The 25,065-nt window shown below is 37.6% G+C and overlaps 2 protein-coding genes and 1 long non-coding RNA gene across 11 annotated transcripts in view; 1 reads left to right on the top strand and 2 right to left on the bottom strand.

Moving 5' to 3' along the window:
* LOC142225696 (uncharacterized) overlaps nucleotides 1–25,065 on the bottom strand; it is a 96,820-nt gene that overhangs the window by 15,285 nt on the left and 56,470 nt on the right. For 5 of the 7 annotated variants that reach the window (XM_075295533.1, XM_075295537.1, XM_075295535.1 and 2 more), the window contains 2 exons: nucleotides 22,319–22,862; nucleotides 20,668–21,519 (listed from right to left, as the gene is read on the bottom strand). In XM_075295533.1, coding sequence (XP_075151648.1) covers nucleotides 20,668–21,519; nucleotides 22,319–22,862 — 1,396 coding nt within the window. Of the gene's footprint in view, nucleotides 1–20,667; nucleotides 21,520–21,997; nucleotides 22,089–22,318; nucleotides 22,863–25,065 lie in introns of all 7 variants that reach the window. The other 2 variants (XM_075295538.1, XM_075295539.1) reach the window with 1 other exon arrangement.
* LOC142225699 (uncharacterized) lies at nucleotides 1,215–2,764 on the bottom strand. Its single transcript, XR_012719368.1, has 2 exons — nucleotides 1,442–2,764; nucleotides 1,215–1,361 (listed from the first exon to the last, which is right to left on the bottom strand). It is a non-coding gene; the product is annotated as an uncharacterized LOC142225699 (long non-coding RNA).
* On the top strand, nucleotides 7,702–23,789 carry LOC142225698 (uncharacterized). 3 transcript variants are annotated; one of them, XR_012719367.1, is made up of 3 exons: nucleotides 7,702–7,932; nucleotides 8,115–8,223; nucleotides 23,463–23,789. XR_012719367.1 is itself a non-coding variant. In XM_075295540.1 (3 exons), exon 3 carries the CDS (start codon nucleotides 15,246–15,248, stop codon nucleotides 16,374–16,376), a length of 1,131 nt encoding a protein of 376 aa, XP_075151655.1. In that variant the 5' UTR covers nucleotides 7,702–7,932; nucleotides 8,115–8,223; nucleotides 15,242–15,245; the 3' UTR covers nucleotides 16,377–16,940. The 3 variants fall into 3 exon arrangements, 2 of the variants coding, with proteins under 2 accessions (XP_075151655.1, XP_075151657.1); XM_075295540.1 differs by lacking the exon at nucleotides 23,463–23,789 and adding an exon at nucleotides 15,242–16,940; XM_075295542.1 differs by lacking the exons at nucleotides 7,702–7,932; nucleotides 23,463–23,789 and adding an exon at nucleotides 15,242–16,940 and having other exon boundaries at nucleotides 8,085–8,223.

The raw sequence follows: 25,065 nt of genomic DNA, 5'->3' as shown, positions 1-25,065 counted from the left end.
ATAAATTTTTTAATTTTTTTACCTTTCGCCTGGACGGAGAATCGAACCGCGGACCATGCACTTTGTAAGCCAACACACTAACCACTGAGCTATGTACCTGTTATGGTCATCAATAGATAAATATCCATATACGTTTTATTTGTGTAGCATAGCTTGCGGCGCCCACGAACCGAATAAATAAAGTTTATTTAACAGAAACAAACATTTAGTTTGGCACCGTGGAGCAGTGGTTGCTACGTCCGACTTGCATGCCAAGGGTCGTGGGTTCGATCCCTGCTTCGACCAAAGTTTTTTTTTGTTTACATATATTCCAGATATGTTCGGAAGATTCCGAAAAAATGTTCAACATTACATTGTAGTATATTAAATTTTGAACTGTAAAATGTGTCTTATTAAAGACCTAAGGTCAGAAAAGAACAGTGTTTGATATAAACGAAATGGACTGTGTTGTTGTTTCAAAAATAACTTTTTTTATTGAAAAAATAAAAAAATTGTAACAAACGAATTCGTTTGGTGATAAAAGTTTAAAATTTTCGAAGCAATTCAAAAAACTTTAACAAAAGAAAAACGTTTTCGGTACACGTTTTCCAAACGTTTTTTTTTCTTTGCGTGTATTAAGCTATTTATTGAATTGTTAATAGCCTTTTTGGTAAATTACTTGCAATATTTATTTTTAAAATAAAATATTTAAAAAATATTTCTAATTGCATATTTCCTGTTTTTTTTTTTTTTTTTTTGCATAATTTCCTATTTTAAGTGCACGTTTTATGCGCATATTTCCTATTTTTTAGTGCATGAGATTCTTTGCCCTACTGATGACATATCGATTTTATATCCATATAAACATGATACTATCCTCAAAATGGAAATGGAAAGGGGCTATGCACTAGATAGGGTCGCGAAAAAAAGTTCATGCAGTCACCCCCCAGTTTTGTAGCATATTTGAAGACAATTTCAGAACACTAAAACTTTTTTTTTTTCCGTGCACCCTACGACCCCCCGAAATGCAATTTACTGTACTGTGTCGTCATTTGAAGTCCGATCGAAAAGAAACGCATATCGTTGTTCATGGTTGATCAGGGGCTATATTTCGTGCATTGGTCATTTTTGACTCCGACGTCAAATTTGATTTTTAATTTTTTTATTTCGCTTCGTATACCCCTATGATGCCCATTTCTTATAACCATTATAAAGATCTTATCAAAATATGAAACTTTTGCTTTGGAAGTATTTAATTATATTCATAAACAAAAATGTTACAGAGATTTTAAAAAGTCAATAGGTCACCCTACACCATCAAATAGCTTTTGCTGTGTTGTCATGATATCCGATCGAAACCACATGCACATCGTTATTCACATCTACGAAATTAATTTGAAAGGTATTTAATATACACAAACTGTTTATCTGTAAATTTCTAACCGTATCATTGTATACATACTCGTTGTGTGCACTACGACATTTTCTGCGTTATGCAAAGTTCTTGTGTTTTTGCTTGAACAACTTGAGAGCCTACTGTTTTAAAATCTAACAATCAATCTAACAATAAAAGTAAGTGGTAACGGAATTGTGGAAAATTACGAAGATCGTTATGCTGCTTACACATTGGTTAAATTTCTGCCTTTCAACATCTGACTACGCCGTATTTTTTTTTGCGTTTTCTTGTCATCTTCACAATGGTGAGCAATGTTGTCACATGAGTAAATACTTTAAACAAGAAAATATTAGATTAGATTTGTATTTGATTTGAGTACATTTCATGTTTATTAATTGTACAATTTTATTATGCGGCTAACAACTTTTTAGAATTAATTTATAACAAATCCTGTCTAGAATCAAGTTTACTATGTTGTTGGCGACTTTTAATTTTGGATATTATATAACCCAATCGTTTATCGTCTGTAACATGACTAGTAGATTCATTTTTAACCTGCTTTCTTTAAATATAAAAGGAATTCAATAACTTGATGATTTGTTGGTAATTTAGTTTTGTCGATAACCCGAGCTTCGAATTTCATTTTGTTTTCACTTTTTTCAAATACTATCAACAGCCTTCTCTCACAAAAATATGGACAGACTTAAGAAATCATGTAGCGAAAGTGTTTGTTAGATTTTTTGCTAGAACAATTTGAGAGCCTACTGTTCTCAAATTGTTCTAGCAAAAACACATGCACTTTGCATAACGCTGAAAATGCCATAGTGCACACAACGAGTATGTATACAATGATACGGTTAGAAATTTACAGATAAACAGTTTGTGTGTATTAAATACCTTTCAAATTAATTTCGTAGATATGAATAACGATGTGCATGTGCTTTCGATCGGATATCATGACAACACAGCAAAAGCTATTTGATGGTGTAGGGTGACCTATTGACTTTTTAAAATCTCTGTAACTTTTTTGTTTATGAATATAATTAAATACTTCCAAAGCAAAAGTTTCATATTTTGATAAGATCTTTATAATGGTTATAAGAAATGGGCATAATAGGGGTATACGAAGCGAAATAAAAAAATTAAAAATCAAATTTGACGTCGGAGTCAAAAATGACCAATGCACGAAATATAGCCCCTGATCAACCATGAACAACGATATGCGTTTCTTTTCGATCGGACTTCAAATGACGACACAGCACAGTAAATTGTATTTCGGGGGGTCGTAGGGTGCACGGAAAAACAAAAGTTTTCGTGTTCTGAAATTGTCTTCAAATATGGTACAAAACTGGGGGGTGACTGCATCAACTTTTTTTTTTGCCTTAGGCCGTGACCAGAGAATGAAGCCGCCGAGTCGCGCCGCCGATTTTAGCCGCCGCCGACCAGTTTCTTCCAGCCGAAGCCGCCGCCGAATATATCGACTCATCTCGACTCATAATTAGCCGCCAAGTAATCAAAAATATTGATTTAAATCAGAAAAATTTATTAATAATTGTTGTATTTTTTGTTAAAATGTTTAACTTTCAACCCAAAATTCATCAGTATCATGTTTCTATAATAGCTTTGCAACCATTTAGCTCAGAAAATGTAAATGAAATGAAAATTTGATTGTAAGTTTGGTTGTACAACTAATCTCATTACCATTCGGATTACCTCAAATCGATTTTATAATGGATAATTGTCCGCCGCCGAATAGACGATTTTATATCGGCTTAGCCATCAAGCCGCCGCCGCCGGAGGCAAAAAATTAGTGTCAGCCGCCGCCGGCAAAAATGGGTCGGCTTCATTCTCTGGCCGTGACCCTACCTACTATGCACTTGCTAATGAGTATATGAGGTTAAACAGACTGGTTTTGAATACTGCTAGTAAGTTTTCGATCGAACTATTGGTCTAGTGGGGTGTAAATTATTTAGGTTTAAATCGGTGAAATCGAAGGTTTCGTCTGCTATTGGGATGCTGTATACGCTTAAGCGGAAATTAATTGTTGCGACGAAACTCCTGGTTTACAATGCTTTGATACATGGTCATTTGGAGTACTTAGCAGTGGTTTATTCTCACAAAAGCTGTAATGATTTGAAAGTTCTACAATCTGTTCAGAACAAATCTCTTAAATGTGTTTTTGATTTGATTGCTCGTCACAGTACCACATCTCTGTTTCGTGGTCTTGCCAGAGGTATACTTCCTATTAGGGGTATATACCAAAAACAATTACTTTTATATGTGTATAAGTCATTGATTTCTATGAGTCATCTGTCAATTAATTTTAATTAAAATTCGAACATACATAACACTAGGAACTCATCGAGCACCGTGTCGACTAAAATGAAAAAACAAAGGGTGGATTTTGCAGGCAGTGTTGAATTCAATAATTTTCCGGTTGGTATAAAAAGTAGTGGAACTTTCCCAATTTTTAAGACATTTTTATTATTATTTTAAATCAAAACATCGAAGTGCTTTCTACATCATTTATTTTCTTAACAAAATTATTTATTAAATCGACTGAATCTGCCAAAGAATTTGGTCCTAGTTTTTTTATTACTTCACATAAAAACCTATAATTGCTGTGCACAAAAATCAATTGAGATTTGAGAGAAGGCAAGTGTAGCAGTTCTTTTACGCGCTTAAACGTCCAGTGAGGAGACGCTGGAGATACTATTGGACAACAATTTCCTGGAAATCAGACGATTGAGCCAGGTTCTGGCGGTGCCACAGCTGCTCACCTGGCATTTCCTATCGAGGAAATTGTATCGGAATCTAGAATAAAATGGGCGTTAAATAGTTTTGGACCATTCAAATCCCCCGGACCTGATGGACTTACTCCGACGGAGTTACAAGCAGTGACTGACAGAATTATCCCCTGGTTGTCGGCGATATATACAGGATGTATCCGCTTAGCACATATTCCAGGAAAGTGGAGGGATACAAAAGTCGTGGTCATACCTAAAGCGGGAAAAGCCTCTCACTCGAGTGAGAAAGATTTCCGACCAATCAGCTTATCCTCATTCATACTTAAGACTCTGGAGAGGATGATATATATTTATCTTAGCACTAGCGTCGATTCAAGTTTGCTCTCGAAACGACAGCATGCATACTCGAAGGGCAGGTCAACTGAGACCACATTACATGAACTAGTCAGCTTTATTGAAAGCTCACTATCTGTCTATGAATACACAATCGTGGCGTTTCTAGACATCGAAGGGGCGTTCAATAACGTCCATCCGAGCTCGATATTAAATGGACTGACAACTCTGAATGTTGATCCGTGTATACTTAGACTGTTACTCGAACTTCTAATGAAGAGACGTATTTCAGCCACAATAGGACAAGGAAACATACAAAGGTATGTGAACAGAAGCACTCCCCAAGGTGGAGTTCTATCACCTCTTCTTTGGAATGTTGCTATAAACAACCTTCTGGTTTCCATAGAAAGAGAAAGGATAAAAATGGTGGCATACGCAGATGATATGACTCTAGCAGGGGAAAATTCCCATCCACAATCAGAGATATTATACAGAGAGCCCTCCGGATGACTGAGAAATGGGCGAAAGAGAATGGTCTTGGGGTAAATCCTGCAAAGACAGAATTAGTCGTGTACTGCAAAGATTGCAAAAGTCCCACGGTTAAGCCAATATCTTTGGGGGGTGGTGCATCTATTACCTTTAGACATTTTGGCCAAACAGTCTGCTGCAACAACGGCTGTACGGTTGCATGAGCTATCGTTGTGGTCGAAAAAAAGATACGGTCACAGTTTGGTCCTCAAAATAATGCCAGATGTGCCTAACGTAGTGGATTACGCTCTGGCGAAACCACTTTTCGGCAAAAAGTTTGAAACTCTAATTCCCAACAGTGAAGCGTGGTGTACACAGACCCCGGGGAATAAAAGATATATAGATTTCTACACTGATGGCTCCAAATTGGATGGACAAGTGGGTTTCGGAGTATATTCTAAAGATCTGGAACTTCGAATAGCGAAAAGATTACCTAATCACTGTAGTGTTTATCAGGCTGAAATATTAGCAATAAGAGAGGTGGCGAATTGGCATTAATATACACTCATACAGTCAACCTGCAATAAAATCCTTGGACTCTGTGCTCCTCAACTCGAAAACGGCCATCGACTGCCACAAATCTCTCAACTATATGACTGAGCAGTACAATATTCACCTAATATGGGTGCCTGGCCATAGGAACATACCAGGGAATTGCGAAGCGGATGAGTTGGCAAGGCTAGGGACTACCTTACATATTCCAGGGGAACTAGAATCTGTTGATATGCCTCTGGCTACCTGCAAGTTCTTACTGCGTGAGAAGGCTGATATGATGGCAAATGTTCGATGGGAGAATGGCAAGTATTGTAACGACACCACGCAAATATAGCCCATTTAAACTTAAACCGCACACTAGATATGCTAGTGTTCTCAAGACGTCAGATTTCACTTGTGATATCTGCTATTGGCGCGACGTATAATGACTATTGTAAGAGCTGGCATGATGCGAAGGAAAAGGAATCAATTAAACACCTCTTGTGTGAGTGTCCGGCATTTTGTGTAAAGGTGGGTATTAAATTCGAGTTTAGCCGCTACAATCGTAATTTTTTCACGATTACTTTTCTTTAATAATCCATTTTGAGGAATACAAACTTTGTGAAAATTTCCTTTTGGATATTCCCCATCAAGTTATAATGAAATCTGCAACAAATATGTATAATTTTATGGCCTTTTTTACTGATTTGCTTTTCACTTTAATTAAAAAATGACGATTTTAGCGGCTAAACTCGAACTTAATACCCACCTTAAGGCGTAAGCAAATTTTAGGGGCATATAGCTTTAGATTACTGGTGGACCTGGAAAACGTTAACTTAAGCAGTTTGCTAATGTTTTTGGAACAATCTGGTTGGTTCAACAGAAGAAAATAATCGAGAAGGTTCAGCGGATAAAACTATAAGGGCCCATATGTAATAAAGGGTGATACGGTCAAAATTTGGTCAAGGGAAGACGCGTGTAAATCGGTGAAATCGTTTATTTCAATTAGTATAAAATTCAATTAGTATAAAATTCAGGAAAAATATTCAGTTAGGCTTTCGCTTTTCCAAATCCGAATTGCCGGGCCTCACGCTTGACACCTGCCATCAGATTTTGTACAGCCACCTTGTCCACCTTCTTCGCCTCAGAAAGCCAGTTTGCCTTGAACTGCTGCTCGTCCTTAGCAGTTTTTTGGTCTTCTTTAGGTTCCGCTTGACAATAGCCCAGTATTTCTCAATTGGGCGGAGCTCTGGCGTGTTGGGAGGGTTCTTGTCCTTGGGAACCACTTGCACGTTGTTGGCGGCGTACCACTCCATGGCTTTTTTACCGTAATGGCAAGATGCCAAATCCGGCCAAAACAGTACGGAACAACCGTGTTTCTTCAGGAAAGGCTGCAGACGTTTATTCAAACACTCTTTCACGTAAATTTCTTGGTTGACCGTCCCGGAAGCCATGAAAATGCTGAAACCACCGGCAACTCTCTTTGTCGTCTCAGCGGCTTCCGGTTTTCGATTTCCTCCCGATCCAGACTTCCTGGCTGTCGACAAACGTTCCCCAAACACTTTAATTACATTTGTAACGGTTGATTTGGCAACTTTTAGCGATATTGCCAGCTTTGCGTGCGAGTAGCTCGGATTTTCGCGAATCGCGAGCAAAATTTTGATACGCTGCTCTTCTTGCTTGGACGGCATTTTGACAACTGAAGAGTGAATTCCAAAATCCAAATAGGAGCAACATTCTACACACACACACCTTCAAAATGAGGGGTGTTCAGGTTTTTTAAATGCAAAATTGAGAGAAATACGTCAAGTTTATATTGACCAAATTTTGACAGTATCACCCTTTAGGTACTTTTAGTAAATGTGGTATCACAATGGACTGAATAGTCTAAGTGAGTCTGAAACTTAATCGGGCTGCCACTTTAACCTAACCTAAGACGGCCTCATGCGTTCCTCCCCCTTTGACAAAAGCAAACTGTGATCTAGATATAAGAAAATTATCCCCTCAAATACCTCGTCAATGGACGATAAAAGTACAATCGGTATAAAATCTTCCGGCGTACAAGGATGTGAAACTTTCGGTATCGGTATAACCTTAGAACACTTTAAAATCTCCGGATATATCTACTCATTGATCCTAGTATTAAATATGTCAGCAATATAAGGTGATAAAATATCACAGCATAACTCAGTCGAAATATTATCACTAACAGAACTCTTTCCTTTCCTTAACGTCATTGTTTAAGTTCAAATTCGTATGGTCAAAATTTATTCGTTAGATGGGGACTTAAAATATTGTAAAATGATAATTTCCCCCTCGTTAGAAAATGTACCCTAAGCTCTGGATGCAGCTCTGTGCTTTCAGCACAATTCGTTACATTTCTCTAACGAGTCGCGCCATTACCGTCTTGCGGCGTCTAACTTTTGTTATTATTCGTTTCTGGATTACGTCCGTCCAACGATTGTTTTGTAAAAGGTAAATAATAATCTCCCAAAAATTCAATAAAATTACGTTTTATTGAAACATCATTGAAAAGAAAAACTAAATCCCTTGTGTTTTTATTTATTTTATTTCTCGGTGCTACGCAATCATTGGTCCTTCGGGCCGGATACTTGCTTACAGCAATTAATAAAGGGTTTTCTTTTTCTTTTCCAAAGGAAAGTGCTGATATTGTGAAGCAACAACAAAAAAGCAGCCAGTTTGCAGCCATATTTGTGGAGAATTTAAATTGAAAATTTATTTAAATAATTATATATCAACACACAGGTGCGTATGTCAGTGTTTTATTAAAATAATTGAGCAAATCGTGAGTGTTTTAAATTTAAACCGCGGTCGTTTTACAACATCGATACAATTATTTCGTTTTTGCCGACGGCAAATTGCATTTCAATAAGCACACATTCGTTGCTACATACGTACGCACATTTCTTTCGTTTGTTTGATTTCGTTTTGTTAAATGATATTCAAGTGAAAGAATAATCAAAATAAAAAGTGAAAAATCTATTGTATATATTGGTGTTGTGTGGTGAATTTAAACGTTGACAGTGCTTATTTACTTCAAAACATTATTTGCAATTACGTTGCCTTTAACTTGAAGTAAATAAAACAATAACAAAATACACGCAGACTCCAAAGGCTCTGTTGGTCGTATTACTATTGTAAACAAACATCAATCGTCACTGCAGTCAACGTTTGAATTACATACCTACGTATGATCAGTGATACACACACGTATATACATACATATTTTTTTTTGAGCTGTGTTTCTTTGGTTTATTTGTTAACCCTCACGGGGCCGCGAGTCGTAAATATTTTGAGGAAAATTATAAAAATTTTTGAAATTGAGTTTTTTGGGTTTTCGTGTTGTATGACCCATTAGCGTTACGCGCATTAGTAAAGATTATCGGTTTGGTCACTGTGCACCCTACAGGCGGTCCGGTACGATCGTATAATTTTTATTTTATCATATATATTACGTATATATTTTTATTTCTATATTTTTTATTATGTGCGATTTTTAATTTTTTTTGGGGAGATTATTTGGCGTGGAAGTGTAGAGGTGTATTTTACAGTCCGTGCACCCTACATTTGGTCTTACAGACATTTTTTTTATAATTTCTTATAATTTGTTGAATTTTTTTGATCATCTGGTTTTCGTGTGTGAAGTTTTGATACAAATTGGCGGCAGTCAGTATTCTTCGGTACACTGAGCGTAATTTTCGTAAATTCATTCATACACTGAGAGAAATAGTTCGAAGATTTTAGTAGAATTTTGAGATTTTTAGAATTTGACTTGAATAATTTGCCTATTTTTTGTACAAGGGGAAAATATTTTGTGATTCGGTACACTGAACGAAAATTAATTGTTTCTACACTGAGAGAAAAATAGTCCAATATTTTACAAATTGTTTGAAATTTTTGATTTTAAGTTTGAAGTGGTTGTTTTACGAACAATTGTTTACACTTCAAGAAATTTTGTGGTAATTTTGGTGCAGTGTGAGAATTTGATACACTGAAAGAAAAATTTTGTAAATTTTTGTTTTTGCATTTTTGGGCATTTTGTGCAAATTTATTGATTTTTCGGCCAGTTTTCGCTGTCGATAAGTGCGTGTTCACATACTTTACGAGTTTTTGTGAATTTTTGTGACGCTAAATTATTTTCAATATGCCAGTTAATACATTCGCGCGATTCATTAGAGCCGCTGATGCGGTTGTGAAGTTTGGGACACGGGTTAGCTCTTTGAAGGAGGAGAATTTAGATGTTTATTCTCTAAGGGCTCAGGTCGAAGAGGCGAAATCACTCTGGGAGAAAGTGAAAGAGAGGTATGAGGAGTGTTTAGACGATCTTCAGGAGGATTCAGATAAGGGAAAGGTAGAATCTGCTGACGGCAAGTATGAGGCAACTTATGATGCCTATATTCGTATTGTTTCCTCTATCGAAAGGAAAATAGACGGTCTAAAAGCCGTTCCTAGGGCGTCAACTCCTATACAGCAGGCCGATGTGGCGGATATTTCTGCTCGTTCTGGTAATGTGGATGTATCGGGAAATTCTCTTTTGTTAGGTGTTGACCATGGTGCGGTCCATAGTTTGGCGTTACCACCATGCGATATTGAGGTTTTCGATGGTGACTTTCAGTCTTGGCCAACATTTAGGGATTTGTTTACTGCTGTTTATGTAAAAAATTCCCGTCTGAGTGATATTGAGCGCTTGTGTCATTTGCTCAAAAAGACTAGTGGCGACGCCCGTGAAGTTGTAAGAAGATTTCCTCTCACTGATAGGAGTTTCGAGTTAGCTTGGAGGACGTTAAAGGAAACTTATGACAACTTGAGAATTTTAGTCAGCAATCAGTTGAAGCTTCTTTTTGACCTTCCGGTCTTAGACACCGAGACAAGTTCTGGGTTGAAGAACTTGCAGCGTGGTATAAACGCATGTATTTCGGCGATGGCTGTGAATAACGTTCCTACGAACGATTGGGATCCGATTTTGATATATTTGTGTGTGCAACGTCTACCGAAGATTAGTGTTACTTTGTGGGAACAGGGTATAAGTGATAAGTCTGCGTTGTCGTCTTGGGTGGACATGGATCGTTTTCTTACGGAAAGGATTCAGACACTCACGTGTCTCCGCGATTTGAAGGGTATCGATGCTTCGAAGAAAACTGATGGCAGGAAACTGCGAACGCATTTTACGAATGCAGTTCCGAAATCTTCGCCATCTACACAGTCTTACACAAGTTTACATACGATTTAAGAAATTGTATTTTCATTAATTATTAAAATATAATGAAATATGCATATATATGCATTAGATTTTGTAAATTAATTTGAAAAACAAAGTATTTGTCAATTTTCAAGAAGATGTTTTTAGTCTGGATTATAAACAACAACAAGAAACATGTTTAGTTATAAGGTAAAAACCTCAAGGGTATGTAAACTTATGTGAGACTGTGTATGTCGCGTAATTCGCAATACACTTCTCATTCTTCTAGAGATTCCGTAGATAAGATATGTGTTCTTTGTCCACGACAAAGCCATCATCTTCGTGTTTGTCCGAAATTTAGGAATCTTTCTGTGAATGATCGGTTGACTGCTGTGAAACGGTACCGCTGTTGTTTCAATTGTCTATCTCGTAGACATGACGTTAACAACTGTGCTACATCTCGCAGTTGTGAGAAGTGTCAAGGAAGGCATCATACTTTGCTTCATCGCGATTCTTCCCATTCTACGAATGTGGCGACTACGTCTTCGACGGTTTCGGCCGCTCGTCCTACGGATTCTAGCGGTTTGATTGACCCGCAGCCTTCCACTTCGTCTGGAATCGTGTCTGGCACTTCGGCCAGGCAAGTATTTCATGTTTCCCAGAACAGGTCGGTACTATTAGGGACGGCTATGGTGAACATCGTTCATCAGGGTATGACGTACCCAGCTCGGGCTCTTATTGACCCAGCATCGGAAGCCTCCTTTATTACCGAAAAAATGCAAAAGTTGCTTAGGATTTCGATAACGAGTGCGACGTCTTCGATATCGGGCGTGAATCAATCGGTTTCGATAACTTCTCGAGGTATTTGCCCTCTGAGTATAGGGTCACCCATAGATGGATCGGTCTTGGTAGAGGCGACTGCGTTGGTCCTGCCTAGGATTTCTGGGAATTTACCGTCTTTCCAAGTGAGTCGGAATTATATGTCACGTTTGCCAAATTTGCGTTTAGCTGATCCTAATCTGTTCGATAGTCGTCCGGTTGATCTATTGTTGGGGGCAGACGTGTATCCCAGAATTATATTACAGGGGGTTCAGTCTGGTATTTTAGGTTCGTTGATTGCTCAACAGACAGTCTTCGGCTGGCTCATTACTGGTTCAATTCCCACTTCTAATGTGACGGTTTTTTCAACGACTGTTGAATTTATGGAAGAAGATGGTCTTGACAAGACTCTTCTTCGGTTTTGGGAATTAGAGGACTTACCAAGACGGGCAATTTGTTCTCCCGCAGATAAATTTTGTGAGGAAAATTTTAAGAATACCACATATAGGGATTCCGATGGAAGATACGTAGTGACTCTTCCGATAAAACCCGAATTAAAGGGACACGTCTTGCTTGGACATTCGCGGACAAGTTGTTTGAAGCAGTTTATTCGTGGTGAGGCTTCGCTTTTACGAAAGCCTGAAACAAAATTAATGTATGACGGGGTGATTAAAGAATATTTGGACTTGCAACATATGAGACCAGTGTCGTCGACTTCTCCTGCAGATCAAACTGTGTGTTATTTGCCACACCACCCGGTAATCAATCCGGACAAATTGACGTCCAAACTTCGAGTTGTCTTTAATGCTTCGCATAAGACCTCAAATGGTAAAAGTCTGAACGACATTCTTTATGTGGGACCCACATTACAATTGGAATTGGTTCATTTGATTTTGAGGTGGAGATTTTTCAAATACGTTTTTAATTGCGACATCACACAGATGTACCGCCAAATTAGGGTAAATTCGGCCCATACTTCTCTGCAGCGAATTGTCTTTAGGGACTCCCCACAAAAAGATGTACAAGACTATGAGCTGCAGACCGTGACATTTGGAGTGAATTGTGCTCCCTATTTAGCTATACGGACGTTATTGCAATTGGCCGATGACTCCGAAGATGACTATCCCCACGCGGCACATATTCTACGAAGGTGCATGTACGTGGATGATGTTTTGACAGGATACCATGACGTGGATACTGCTGTTGAATCTAGGGACCAATTGATTAGAGTACTATCATCGGCAAAGTTCGAACTGAGGAAGTGGACTTCTAATGAGCTAGCCATTTTAGAATCGCTTCCGGCTGACCATTTGGTTGACGCCAAATTACTGGAGTTTGTTGAGGCCAGTAGTTCGAAACCGTTGGGTATTAGGTGGAATGCGCAGTTAGACTTGTTTTATTTTGAGATGAAACCGATTGAGCGAAAATCTCGGTTTACGAAGAGAGAGGTTTTATCGGCTATAGCTAGGCTATTTGATCCTGTTGGCTGGCTGGGGCCAGTTATTATAGTGGCGAAGATAATTATGCAACAGGTTTGGTTGGATAAGATAGGATGGGACGAGTCTCTTCCGTTACAAACTGAGCGACAATGGCGAAAGTTTGTCGAGACCTATCAGGATGTGAATCACGTTCGTATTCCTCGATGGGTCAATTACTCCACAGACTGTGAGGTAGAATTACATGTTTTTTCCGACGCCTCGGAAAAAGCATACGCGGGGGTAGTATATGTTCGTGTGGTTACGCCGCAGGGACAAATCTTCACCCATTTGCTATCTTGTAAGACTAAGGTAGCCCCCATCAAATCTATATCTTTGCCACGTTTGGAGCTTTGTGGGGCAGTTTTGGCCTCAGAACTTTACAAGTCTATAGCCAGGGAGTTAGATATTGAATTTCGACGTGTTTATTGTTGGACGGATTCTACGATCGTCCGCTCTTGGCTTCGAAAGACGCCATCTACGTGGTCTACTTTCGTTGCGAATCGCGTATGTAGGATTCAGGAGAATACTGGGGGACAGAATTGGTACCATGTTCGTTCTGAGGACAATCCGGCCGACTTGGGAAGTCGCGGAGTGTCGCCTGCAGAGTTGGCAGTTTCAACGCTTTGGTGGCATGGACCAGAGTGGCTGTGCTCAGCTAGTTCTCAGTGGGATATTAGTGATTTGACCCCTCTTGAGACTGACGTTGAGGTACGGGCGGTCAAGACTCACGCATCGTTTTTTACGAACTATGAGGACATTTTAGAGAGATTTTCTTCGTTAGATAGGGCTCTACGAGTCATCGCGTATATATTTAGGTTTTATCAAAGGACCCATTATTCACATGCTAGTCGAAATGTGTATCACGACACGACGTTGACGGCAACCGAATTAAAGGCAGTGAGATTACGTCTAGCTGTTCTTTCTCAAAGGGCTCATTATCCAGATGAGTACGGTTGTTTGATGGAAAAGAAACCGTTAGGTTCCAGGAGTTCGTTGTTGTCATTGAATCCATTCCTGGATGAGGAGGGGGTTATGAGGTTGAATGGTCGTTTGAGTAGGTGTCCTACCCTTTCGTATAGTGAGCGACATCCAATTATAGTGCCGTATAATAGTAGATTCGCTAGGTTACTGGTGAAATATGTTCACGACATATCTATTCACGGAGGAAACCAGTTGGTTCTACGTCTTATTCGGATTGAGTATTGGATTCCTCGTTTAACATCTTTGATTAGATCGACTATTAACCGGTGTAAACGGTGTCTGTTGGATAGGAAGAAGTCTTGTACGCAGATCATGGCGGCTCTCCCACCGGAGAGAACTGTACTTACCAGACCGTTTACTACGACTGGCGTTGATTTTGCGGGGCCTTTCGAAATTAAGTCATTTATAGGGCGCGCATGTAAGATAACAAAGGGTTATGTTTGCGTTTTTGTATGCTTTTCGACGAAGGCCATACACTTGGAAGCCACATCAGACTTGTCTACGACAACATTTCTGGCTGCCTTTCACAGATTTATAGCTCGGCGTGGTTGTCCCAAGACCATTTTTTCGGATAATGGTACAAATTTTGTAGGCGCTTCACGCGAAATGGAAAAAGAATTGAGAAGTGTTCTTAAGGAGGGACGTGATAAGGTGTGTTCCGCATACCAGTTTCAGCAGCTTTCCTGGCAGTTTATCCCTGCCGGGGCGCCACATATGGGTGGTCTCTGGGAAGCTGCTGTCAAAAGCTTCAAGACGCATTTTAGGAAACATGCATCTGGATTCAAATATACATTTGAAGAGTTTTCGACTGTTCTTTCGAGAATTGAGGCTTGTTTAAATTCTAGGCCGTTGTGCCCGATGAGTGAAAGTTCTCAAGAGTTGGTGGCACTTACGCCCGGCCATTTTTTGGTAGGATCTCCGATCTTGGCGCCTCCTGAACAGTTAGAGGAGGAATCACCACTTCATTTGGTGCATCGATTTAGGAAAATGAAGGCGCTGTCGCAACAGTTCTGCTTACGGTGGAAAGATGAATATTTGAAAGGCTTACAGAAAAGGTATAAATGGAAATTTCCGCAGCGTGATATCGAAGTAGGGGACTTGGTAGTAATTCGTGATGAACAATTGCCTCCTACATCGTGGAAGTTAGGTCGTGTGGATGACGTCCACCCGGGATCTGACGGTCGCGTTAGAGTTGCTGACGTGAGAACGGCAAACGGTGTTGTAAGACGGCCGGTGGTAAAATTGGTCATACTGACCGAATAGTTTTCGATCGTTCATATAGTAAGCGTCATCTTTCTTTTCGCAGTACAATGGAAAATATGAGGGAAATTGTTAAGACTCTCCCTGACTACGAGGATGACGTCCCGATGTCCGATGAGGAAAGAGAGATTTTAGAAAATGATGTTGCACCGGTTCTTCGCGAGCCGTTACCAGCAATCAAGCAGGTCCCTGACGTCGGGATGACCCCAGTCGTCGCCTCTTCACAAGAGGTAGTACCGGCACAAAGAGTTATCCCTCCGTCGGGGGCTGATACGGCTCCAGCTGAAGTATCTGCAACTAAGGCAGCAGAATCTTCGTCTTCCCCTACGGGGACTGCCCAAAGAAATTCGGACTCGAGCCCAAAGCTTCATTTGAACAATTGTGTGTTATGCAGGCGGAAGCATAATCTACGGTCGTGCCGCAGGTTCTTGAAAATGCGGTTGGAGCAAAGGCTGCGCACCGTAGTTCTTCATCGGGTGTGCTCCAACTGTCTGGGCAGGTCACACATGCGGTCGACCTGCAATAGTCGCGAAAGGTGTCGCGAATGCGGAGAGAGCCACCATACGCTTCTGCACTCCTTCGACCAGCAACAACGTCCTTCCGCTCCATCGTCCGATTTTTCTAAGAGAAAGTCCAAGTCAAGTTCGTCCGTTAACTCGTCCGCGTACTGTATCACGAATACCGCTCCCATATCTGGTCCGATGTTGGTTCTACAACCAACCGTCACGCTTGGTCCCACTATAGTCCTCTTGCTTGTCTTGCCCGATCGTCGAATTCCTGTCCGAGCTGTCCTCGACCCGTGTGCGGGGTATAGTATGATTTGTAGTAGTTTAGCTCTCAGCCTACGGCTTGTCTCAGCGATGACGTCGCATGACGCATTTTGTCCGCTTGTTGCTGTCTCCCGACACAATGCAGAAAGTAAATTGGTTTTTTCTGCCCGGGTAACAGACCTGACCCGTGTTGTCACCCCATCGTCGTCGGCTCCAGATACGATACGGGAACATTTCGAGTGTCTCCAGCTGGCCGACCCAAGGTTTTACCGTCCTTCCGGGGTGGGGTTGGTTCTAGGGCCCGATGTCTACGCACGGGTTCTAAAGACACAAATATTTTCGAGTCCTGGATTCCCATTGGCGCAGCTAACGATGTTTGGCTGGATAGTGTCAGGTCAATGCCAACCATAAGTGTCGTAGGTCATCCTGGCCAATAACCCAGACACTTCAGACCCTCCGGGTCAACGGCTCTACGAGCATTTAGTTAAGAATTCATGAAGTTTGAAAAAATTTAAAGAACTAATAAAAAAAAATTGCTCAATTTGAAAATGATACTGACAACGCATTTTATATTTATTTTGATATCAATATATTGTACATATGTAATATCCTATGAATTAATGAATTTCAATTACAACATAGCTGGATGTTGCAAGGCGGGCGGAATGTTTAAGTTCAAATTCGTATGGTCAAAATTTATTCGTTAGATGGGGACTTAAAATATTGTAAAATGATAATTTCCCCCTCGTTAGAAAATGTACCCTAAGCTCTGGATGCAGCTCTGTGCTTTCAGCACAATTCGTTACATTTCTCTAACGAGTCGCGCCATTACCGTCTTGCGGCGTCTAACTTTTGTTATTATTCGTTTCTGGATTACGTCCGTCCAACGATTGTTTTGTAAAAGGTAAATAATAATCTCCCAAAAATTCAATAAAATTACGTTTTATTGAAACATCATTGAAAAGAAAAACTAAATCCCTTGTGTTTTTATTTATTTTATTTCTCGGTGCTACGCAATCAGTCATTATAACATCATATATATCGCTAGTTCCAACTACACGAAAAGAAAAACTACGACCATGCATTCTGAGCGTCCTCAGCAGATTATAATTGTCTGTACCGCCCATAGGAATAGTAGATTTCAACAAACAGATTCAATAAGAAAGTTATTACGAACTTCCGATGTATCTAACACACAACCTTCTGCATCCGTTATGTTCAAATCACGATTACCTATCAGCATTGTACCTTAACAAATTCGCCGTTATGTTCAAATCACAGTTTTTAGGGTCAGCATTGTACCTTAACAAATTCGCCTCAAAGTAATTATTCTTCAGATTCAACAAGCCCATTTAACAATTTCGCTTATTCTCCACAATTTCCCACCAATATGGCCATTACACCCATATCTCTTCGATTTTTAAGAACCGTTTCTTCTCCTCAAACGAGGACCATAAGTTATTGGTTACATGGTGGCATGCCTCCAGTGATCCAGTTGTTTTAATGTCTCTTTTATACAAATCAATACTTCTTTAATAGGAGCATTATCATCACCTTAACATATATGACAGATAAACTCCTCGTTGTCACTATCCAATAATCGTTCAAACTCACTCTTTTCAAGCATCGTGAATTGAGCATGGAAAAATCTATTACAATCGCATGAGATATTATCATCCTCCACATCATACTCCACATCAACCGGCAATTTGCACTGAACACAAAATGTTTTTTTCCGGGCATATTGACCAACTTTGAAAGCACTTTTTAGAAGTTTTAATTTCTATACAACTATCACACTTGATAACAGATAGTTTCTTACATAAAATATTTTTTCTTTTAAGTAACTACGGAGCGATCACAATGCGTGTTTTTATTTAACCAGCGTTGCCAACTTTAATATCACAAACATTTTAATAGACGTTCAATGGCGTTTGTGGCTGAGGCGTTCTGTTATGGTGCTCCGATGGAAGCGAAGAAGTTTTTCAATTTGTAAAACTTGGATAATAAGAAAATAAAAGTGTAATAAAAAATACTGATAAAAATAAAAAGTGAACAAGGCACAACTTCTAAAGCAATGCAAAGGATCCAAAAATGGAGTACTTCCGTCCTATGACAAGCACATGGAAAATTCATTGGAGATGATCCAAGTTTGCACTACTTCCGGATCACAAATTTGGGGATCAAAACTACTTTTTTGGAAGCACTTTTTTTGTTGGGTTATTATGTTTACAGAAAGTTTCCTTTATTCTAAAAAAAATTTAGCGTGCGTTAGATAAATGGACAAAAAAACGGAAAAGAATTATACACAAACGAAGCATAGTTCATTATTTCTTAAAATTTGTAAATTTTACTGCAAATGCCCTCATCTTGAACTTCGTATGGCACTAAAGACATTCTTGCAATGTTGAACTCCAATTTTTTCCTTCAAACTACTAAATTTGCTTTAACAAGTGAAAAAAATTATTTATGTCTAATAAATTTTCTTAAATTTGTCGAAAAATATTTACTTACTTTTGTGATATCAGCGATTGTAATACTGTTTAGTTAAAATATTTTTAAATTATCTAAATTTTCTAAAATTAACAAAAATGTTTCCTCATTGTAGGTTAACTGTTTTTTCAGTGTAGTAAATAGAGATATATTTACACTACACGGCTTGTTTACCAACATTACTTTCACCTCTGATAAATATTATTTAACTTCCAATTTGTAGTTTTTTTACTTTTTTGTCAAAATTTGATTTTTGAGTGCACATTACACAGAAGTAGAACAAATTTTCCGGAAAAACATATTTTTAGAAAGAAATACAGCAAACTTGATTTTATAGAATTCGGTCAAAATTTTAAGACGTACGAATTTTTTCTGGTTGTTTTTTAAAAGACACAGCGCGCATTTAAGGTTTAACCATGCTGCGGAGTCGAAAGATTTTGCTGGTGTCGGGTTCGTAAAAAATTTGCTCGACTCCAGCCAAACCAAAATTTTATAATTTGGTTCCATTGAGATCTTCAATCGATCAATGGCTGCAATTGCGCTGCAACTTCCAATCATGGATATTATTCTTGAAGGTTAGACTAGAAGATGGGCTGAAATGATCCATTTTAATGCCCACACAGAAAAAAAATTTCCGTAGTTAAACTAACGCTAAATTTAACTTATTTTTATTGGAAAAAATTTATTTGCTTGTAGTTAAATTTTATTATTTTTATCGAAATTTTCCACAGCTTAATGAAATCTTACTTTTTTAAGTATGTGTCAAAAATGTTATGAACTAAACATGAGTATAAAGTTCAATGACCGTACACATAAGTTCAATATGAACTAAAGCAAAAGAAGATTTTCGTACGATTCCCAAAAATAGTAAGAATGAACTACTGTACGGTTAAAATGGTCATGATTTGACGCCAATTATTTTCTTCTTTACTTTAACTTATATTTTTCTTCTATGAGATGATGTAATTTCGTGAACTGCAGTTAAAAAGTACAACAGGGCATTAAAATTTCCTGGTTTTAACAATGCTTTGTGGAAATCTCAAAATGTGGAGTAAAATTTAGTTCAATTTTCGTGCGAGGTAGTTCATTTTTCCAGTTCACTTTTTTCGGTGCACCACCATAAAATTCTATTTTTAAAATTTCGATTTTAATTTTTGTATCTTTCACAACTACTATAATACATGGTTTAAATCGGTTCAGATTTAGATATAGCTCCCATATATCTTTCGCCCGATATGGATTTCATTTGTCTCAGAGGCCACAGTTTGGACTTGGTTTAATTCACATTTTTCAAGAAGCCAAATTTGGTTGAAATCGGTCCAGATTTAGATGTAACTTCTACATATATATCTTTCGCCCGATTTAGATTCATATGACCACCGGAGACCGAGATCTTCATACTGATTTACTTGAAATTTTGCACTGAAAGTAGAATTAATATTTTAGAAATATTTGCCAAATTTAGTTCAAATTGGTTAAGATTTAGATATAGCTCCCATATATTTGTACGCTCGATTTGGGGAAATATGATGCTAAATTTCATATTTTAAGGTGAGTACTATGTTCCATTTTTTTGTTTTCACCGAAACACTACAAAATTATGGATTGAAATGATATAATATATTGATTGCGAAACATTTAATATTTCTAAATTAAAGGCCGGTACTCTGTTCGGTTTTCGCGTTGAAACTCCATACAAAATCAAAAAATGCGAAAAATTTGCGAAATTTTTTCCATTTGTGATACTTTGTTTTTTCGTGTTGAAAAACTGACGTTTATAGCACGGCGCCATTTGCAATGTGAATTAAGAAATAATTTATTTATTAAAAACTATTTGTGCGGGTTTATAAATCAAACACGGACCATATTTTTGTTCCGAAACTATACAAAGGATCAAAGGAATAGCAGATCAATTGTCCAAGGAAAAATAAAATGTTATTTTGTAAAAACAAGCAACAACCACCAACTTAATCCAATATCGCTCCCTGTAAAATAGCGCTCCAAGCTACCTAAAAAAACGCCGCTTTCTATGTGCGAAATAATGGTTTCCATAAAAATTTTTCGCAAGAATGAACATAGTACCGGCCTTAATTGATTAAAAGAAGCAACCGTAAAAATAAACTGATTTTCAGCTTGAAAAGTGATTTTTTCGTCGTTGTGTATACGCTGCAACTAATCGAACATCGAAAAAAGGTCAATTTGTACTTACGTAAATCAGACTCAGCTTGCATTAGTTTCGTTTTGTATCTGTTCAATTCCTCTTCCAATGATTTCTTTTCAGACTGCAAATTTTGTAGGTTATATGCACCACTATTGGCAATAAGCGCTCTCATTTCGTTGATTTCGTTATCCAACTCCTCAACCCATTTCTTTAATTGATTCTTTGGCGTCAAATCTGTAACTCGAATTTCAGCTCGGGGAGGCAATTTGGTATTCGCATCTTGCAGTACGAGTTTCAATTTCGTTTGCAGGTTATCTCGTTCTTCCTCAACTGTTAAGAGTTGTTGTTTAAGTTTCGATAGTTCCCCAAGATTGCCGTTTTCAGAAGAAGACGTTTTGCGTAGAGAAGTCAATTGCAATTTCTTATTTTCTTTCTGGATTCGTTCATTCTCGGTTTCGAGAGCAGTAATTTTAGATCTAAGAACTACCGCCTCTTGTTCAACCATGTCCAATTGACGTTTAGAATTCAAACCCGCTCCTGATGTGGCCGTCGATTGCAAACGCTCAATTTGTTTGTCTTTCTCCGTTAGCGATTTTTGTAGTTTTTCAACTTCGTCATTCAAGGCCTTGAGTTTCTTTTCGGTTGTGGAGAATGGAGCCTTTTTGTCTGTTGCCAAAACTAGTTTGTCTTGTAATTCTCGAACTTGCTTCTTGGACTCTGAATTCTGTTTCTCCAATTCCTCCACTTTCTGGCGTAGTATTGAGGCTTCCTGTTCATTCAATTCTAAAAGAATACGCAATTCTGCCGGATCTTCCTCATCGGAAATGCCTTCATCACGTTCGGCCTGAACCTCTGGTGCCAAACGACGAGGCGCTGGACTAAGTTTTCGATTCGCCGAGGCTAGAATAGTTCATAAGGTTAGGGCTACATACTGCAAAAGAATCAAACTCAAAGCGCATGCGTAACACACATAACAATAACATTGGGATTCTCATGATAATTTAATAACATTTTAGAGGATAATGAGATTCAATTTTTGATCGACCAAATTCCTCGGCATGAGCAGCTGCAAAAAATGGCAATGTAACACAGGCGAGGGGTGAGTAATATTTGGGACTTTGGAATGAATGAGGTGCACAACATTGATAACAAGAATTAGTATACATTTGCAAAAGCCAGCTAGACGAGAATATGGTCTCATCGAACAATCCTTCAGAAGCTGAAGGGCCTCTGAAGGAAAGTTCCCGAAACACATTTCACAAGAGAATTTCACCTTCTCATCTAACAAAAGGGATTTTCTTTGTTTGCTTTATTTATTTCTTATACGAGTATTATTTTTGCAATTAGAGAACATTGAATAATTAACAACTTATCATACTTCGAGAACGTGTTGCCATTTTTTTCAACTGCATCATAAGAGAATCATTTTCATCCTCCATGCGGGCAACTTTTTTCCTTAAATTTTCCGCCTGTAAATATTAAACAAACAAAAATAGTTTAGCCAAAGAACAACGACAAGAAACATTTGCCGGAGTAGGCAATAATTTTGTGTATCCCAATTGATTTGTATGAAGGCAAAAGCTGTAGAAGGATATCGGTGACCGTAGCAGGCAACAGTTTTTGAACGTAATTAGTGATGAGTAACGAATAATTAAGAAACAAAGATAATTTTCACTACGATTGGATGTAATTGCAGTACCTGCCCCAGCACCAGATCTAAGAGCATGGGATATCATACTGGGAAAAATAAGAGACGATGGTGGAGCTATGGTCGCAAAGGTAGAGAGAGTAGCAGCAAACGGTGAGCGTTCGCGTTCCTGTATATTTCGGAATATATTCGATATTTTGATCGATTCATTTCCTTCCAGATCAATCGAGGCATTGAATTCATTCCTTTGCTTCGCAGCAGCATCTTGACTTTTGAAAGTTTCCAAAGTTTGAGTTTCTACATCCCGAGAGTCCAAAGTCGGATATGTTTGTATTTCTAGTACCTTCGTTGATATTATGTCATTGGTATCTGTTGCAGCATCTTGAATATTGGGTAAACTTGGATCTTCACTCTCTGTTTGAGTAGCCCATGTATGCAATTCCACAACATCAGTTTGGGTCCCCAAACAAATCGTCTGTTCTTTGCAGTTTTCTGTTTGAGTCGATCTTGGAAATTTCAAAATTTCATCTATTTCCAGTGTTTGAACTCCAATATTTACTAATGACTTTGACAATATCTTTTTGAAATTTTGCAACTTTATATTTGTAAGGGACATTACGTTAACAAATGGTATATGAACATGTTTTGTTTTGTATTTATGTAATAGCTTTCAAAGGCAGTTTGAAAAGGCGTAGAGGGGTTAGACAATTCAATCAAAAAATGTCCCTACCAAATATATTGATTTAAGACCCCATAAAATATGTACCCATAGACTTAGAATCTGCTCATTCGATCTGGCACTTTATGTACGTCTGTCTATGTTCGCAAGATTCCGGTCTCTATGACACAGGGGAACAAAATTGAACTTTTTTCGTGTTGATTTGAAATTTGTACCAAATTATTAGTAATTAGGGGTCGCTGAATCCAAATCTGCTCTTGGTTTTTTTTCTATCAGCTCGATTTTTCGAGATACACCGTTATGTTCAAAATCAAGGCACTTCGGCCACATATATTGGAATAACTTGAAAACGGTTCAACTTATTAAATTAAAAAAATTTAAGAAAATCCCTTACAATATTCTCTTTAAGCTGTCTTTACATTGTTTTTCAATTTTCCAAGTAGTTTTAGAGATATCGTTCAAGTTTTGCAAAAAAAATTTAATTTTTTGACAATTTTTTTTTAATCTTTAAAACAGAAACAGCAGAAACAAAGATCAAAATCTTGAAAACCTGAAAATCTTGGAGACTTCAGTGAAGAACAAGGTGAACGTTTCCATCAAGATATCAGCACTATAGAGGAGCGGTACCAGGGTCACTGGGATAAGCATATGATGGCGGACTATTGCTGGAGCATTAAAAATAATCCCTCTAAACAAGATTATTTAAGAAAATCTTATAAAAGAAAATTTTTCGATGAGTTGTAATTACATTGTAATATTTGTGTTTTAAGTTTTTATTTTTCTTAAAATTTCTCTTATTGTGTTAAATTAAAAAGTATAGTTGATAGAAATGAACAAAATCAATAGCTGTGGACAGATTATAATGAAATAAAACTAATTTTATTCGAAATATATTTAAAAAAAAGTTATTTTTGCAATATATGTAGCAGATGTGGCTTAATTTTGAACATAACGGTATATCTCGAAAAGTCGAGCTGATAGACAAAAAAACCAATTGCATATTTGGATTCAGCGTCCCAAATAATCTTAAAAACGATAATCCATTCTTAATCAACAGAACCGTAACAAAAATAAACTTATTATATACAAACACTTACCCATTAGAAAATGTTATTTATGTATGGAAATCGCGATTTATTTCAATTCAGTAAATCGTGAATAAAATCAAAAGTTGTGCACCGATTTTAATTAAATAAAGCTCATTCTATTGGAAATATATTTAATTAACTGTTTTTGGAATAAAACTGTGATTTTTGTACCATATTGTTTTTTTATGATTTTTTAAAAATCAAAAAAAAATAATTTTTGTCAAAAAATTCATCAATTTTCTTAAATTTTTTTAAATTTAATAAGTTGAACCGTTTTCAAGCTATTCCAATATATGTGGCGGAAGTGCCTTAATTTTGAACATAACGTTATATCTCGAAAAATCGAGCTGATAGAAAAAAACTGAGAGAGAGATTTGGATTCAGCGTCCCAAATAACCTTAAAAATGATATTCAGTTCTTAATCAACAAAATCACTGTTCCCCTGTGTTATGAGCCGATTTTGTTGGATTTCGGTATAAAGAGTTTTTCGGTGCAAGGACGAACGCTATTGAATTTGGAAATCGGATCAAATGTAGACATAGCCCACATATAACGCCCTGTTCCAAATTTCTTCAAGTTGGTTAATAATTGCGATCGGAATCCTGCGAACAACAAATACATAGACAGACGATCGGACGGGGAGGTGATTTTGAGTCGATTGGAATATATTTTATGGGGTGTAATCAATATTTCTAGTAGGCACATTTTTTTGCAGATCAACGTTTTTATACCCTGACCACTATAAGGTTTAGGTATAATTAGAATAGTTGCATTATTTAATTTTTTTTTTTTAAATTAGTTTTAAAATTCAATCAATATATTAATTGGAAAAATTATGATGGTGATACTTTTTTGTGTATGATTATTCAAGCCTTCGGTTTGATGTATTTATATTATACATTTTTTATTTTTTCTTTCGTTTTATAATTTTGTATTTAATATTTTATAAATTTTGGAATATTGGAAAATATTAAAAAAATTAACTAAATTTTCTACAGGGTTGTACCGAATCAAGGTGATCGGATGAAATA

The sequence above is a fragment of the Haematobia irritans genome, chromosome 2, assembly GCF_050003625.1.
Source record: "Haematobia irritans isolate KBUSLIRL chromosome 2, ASM5000362v1, whole genome shotgun sequence".
NCBI classification, from domain to species: Eukaryota; Metazoa; Arthropoda; class Insecta; order Diptera; family Muscidae; genus Haematobia; species Haematobia irritans.
Note: the sequence above shows the minus strand (reverse complement) of the source record. Positions and strands in the feature narration are given on the sequence as shown.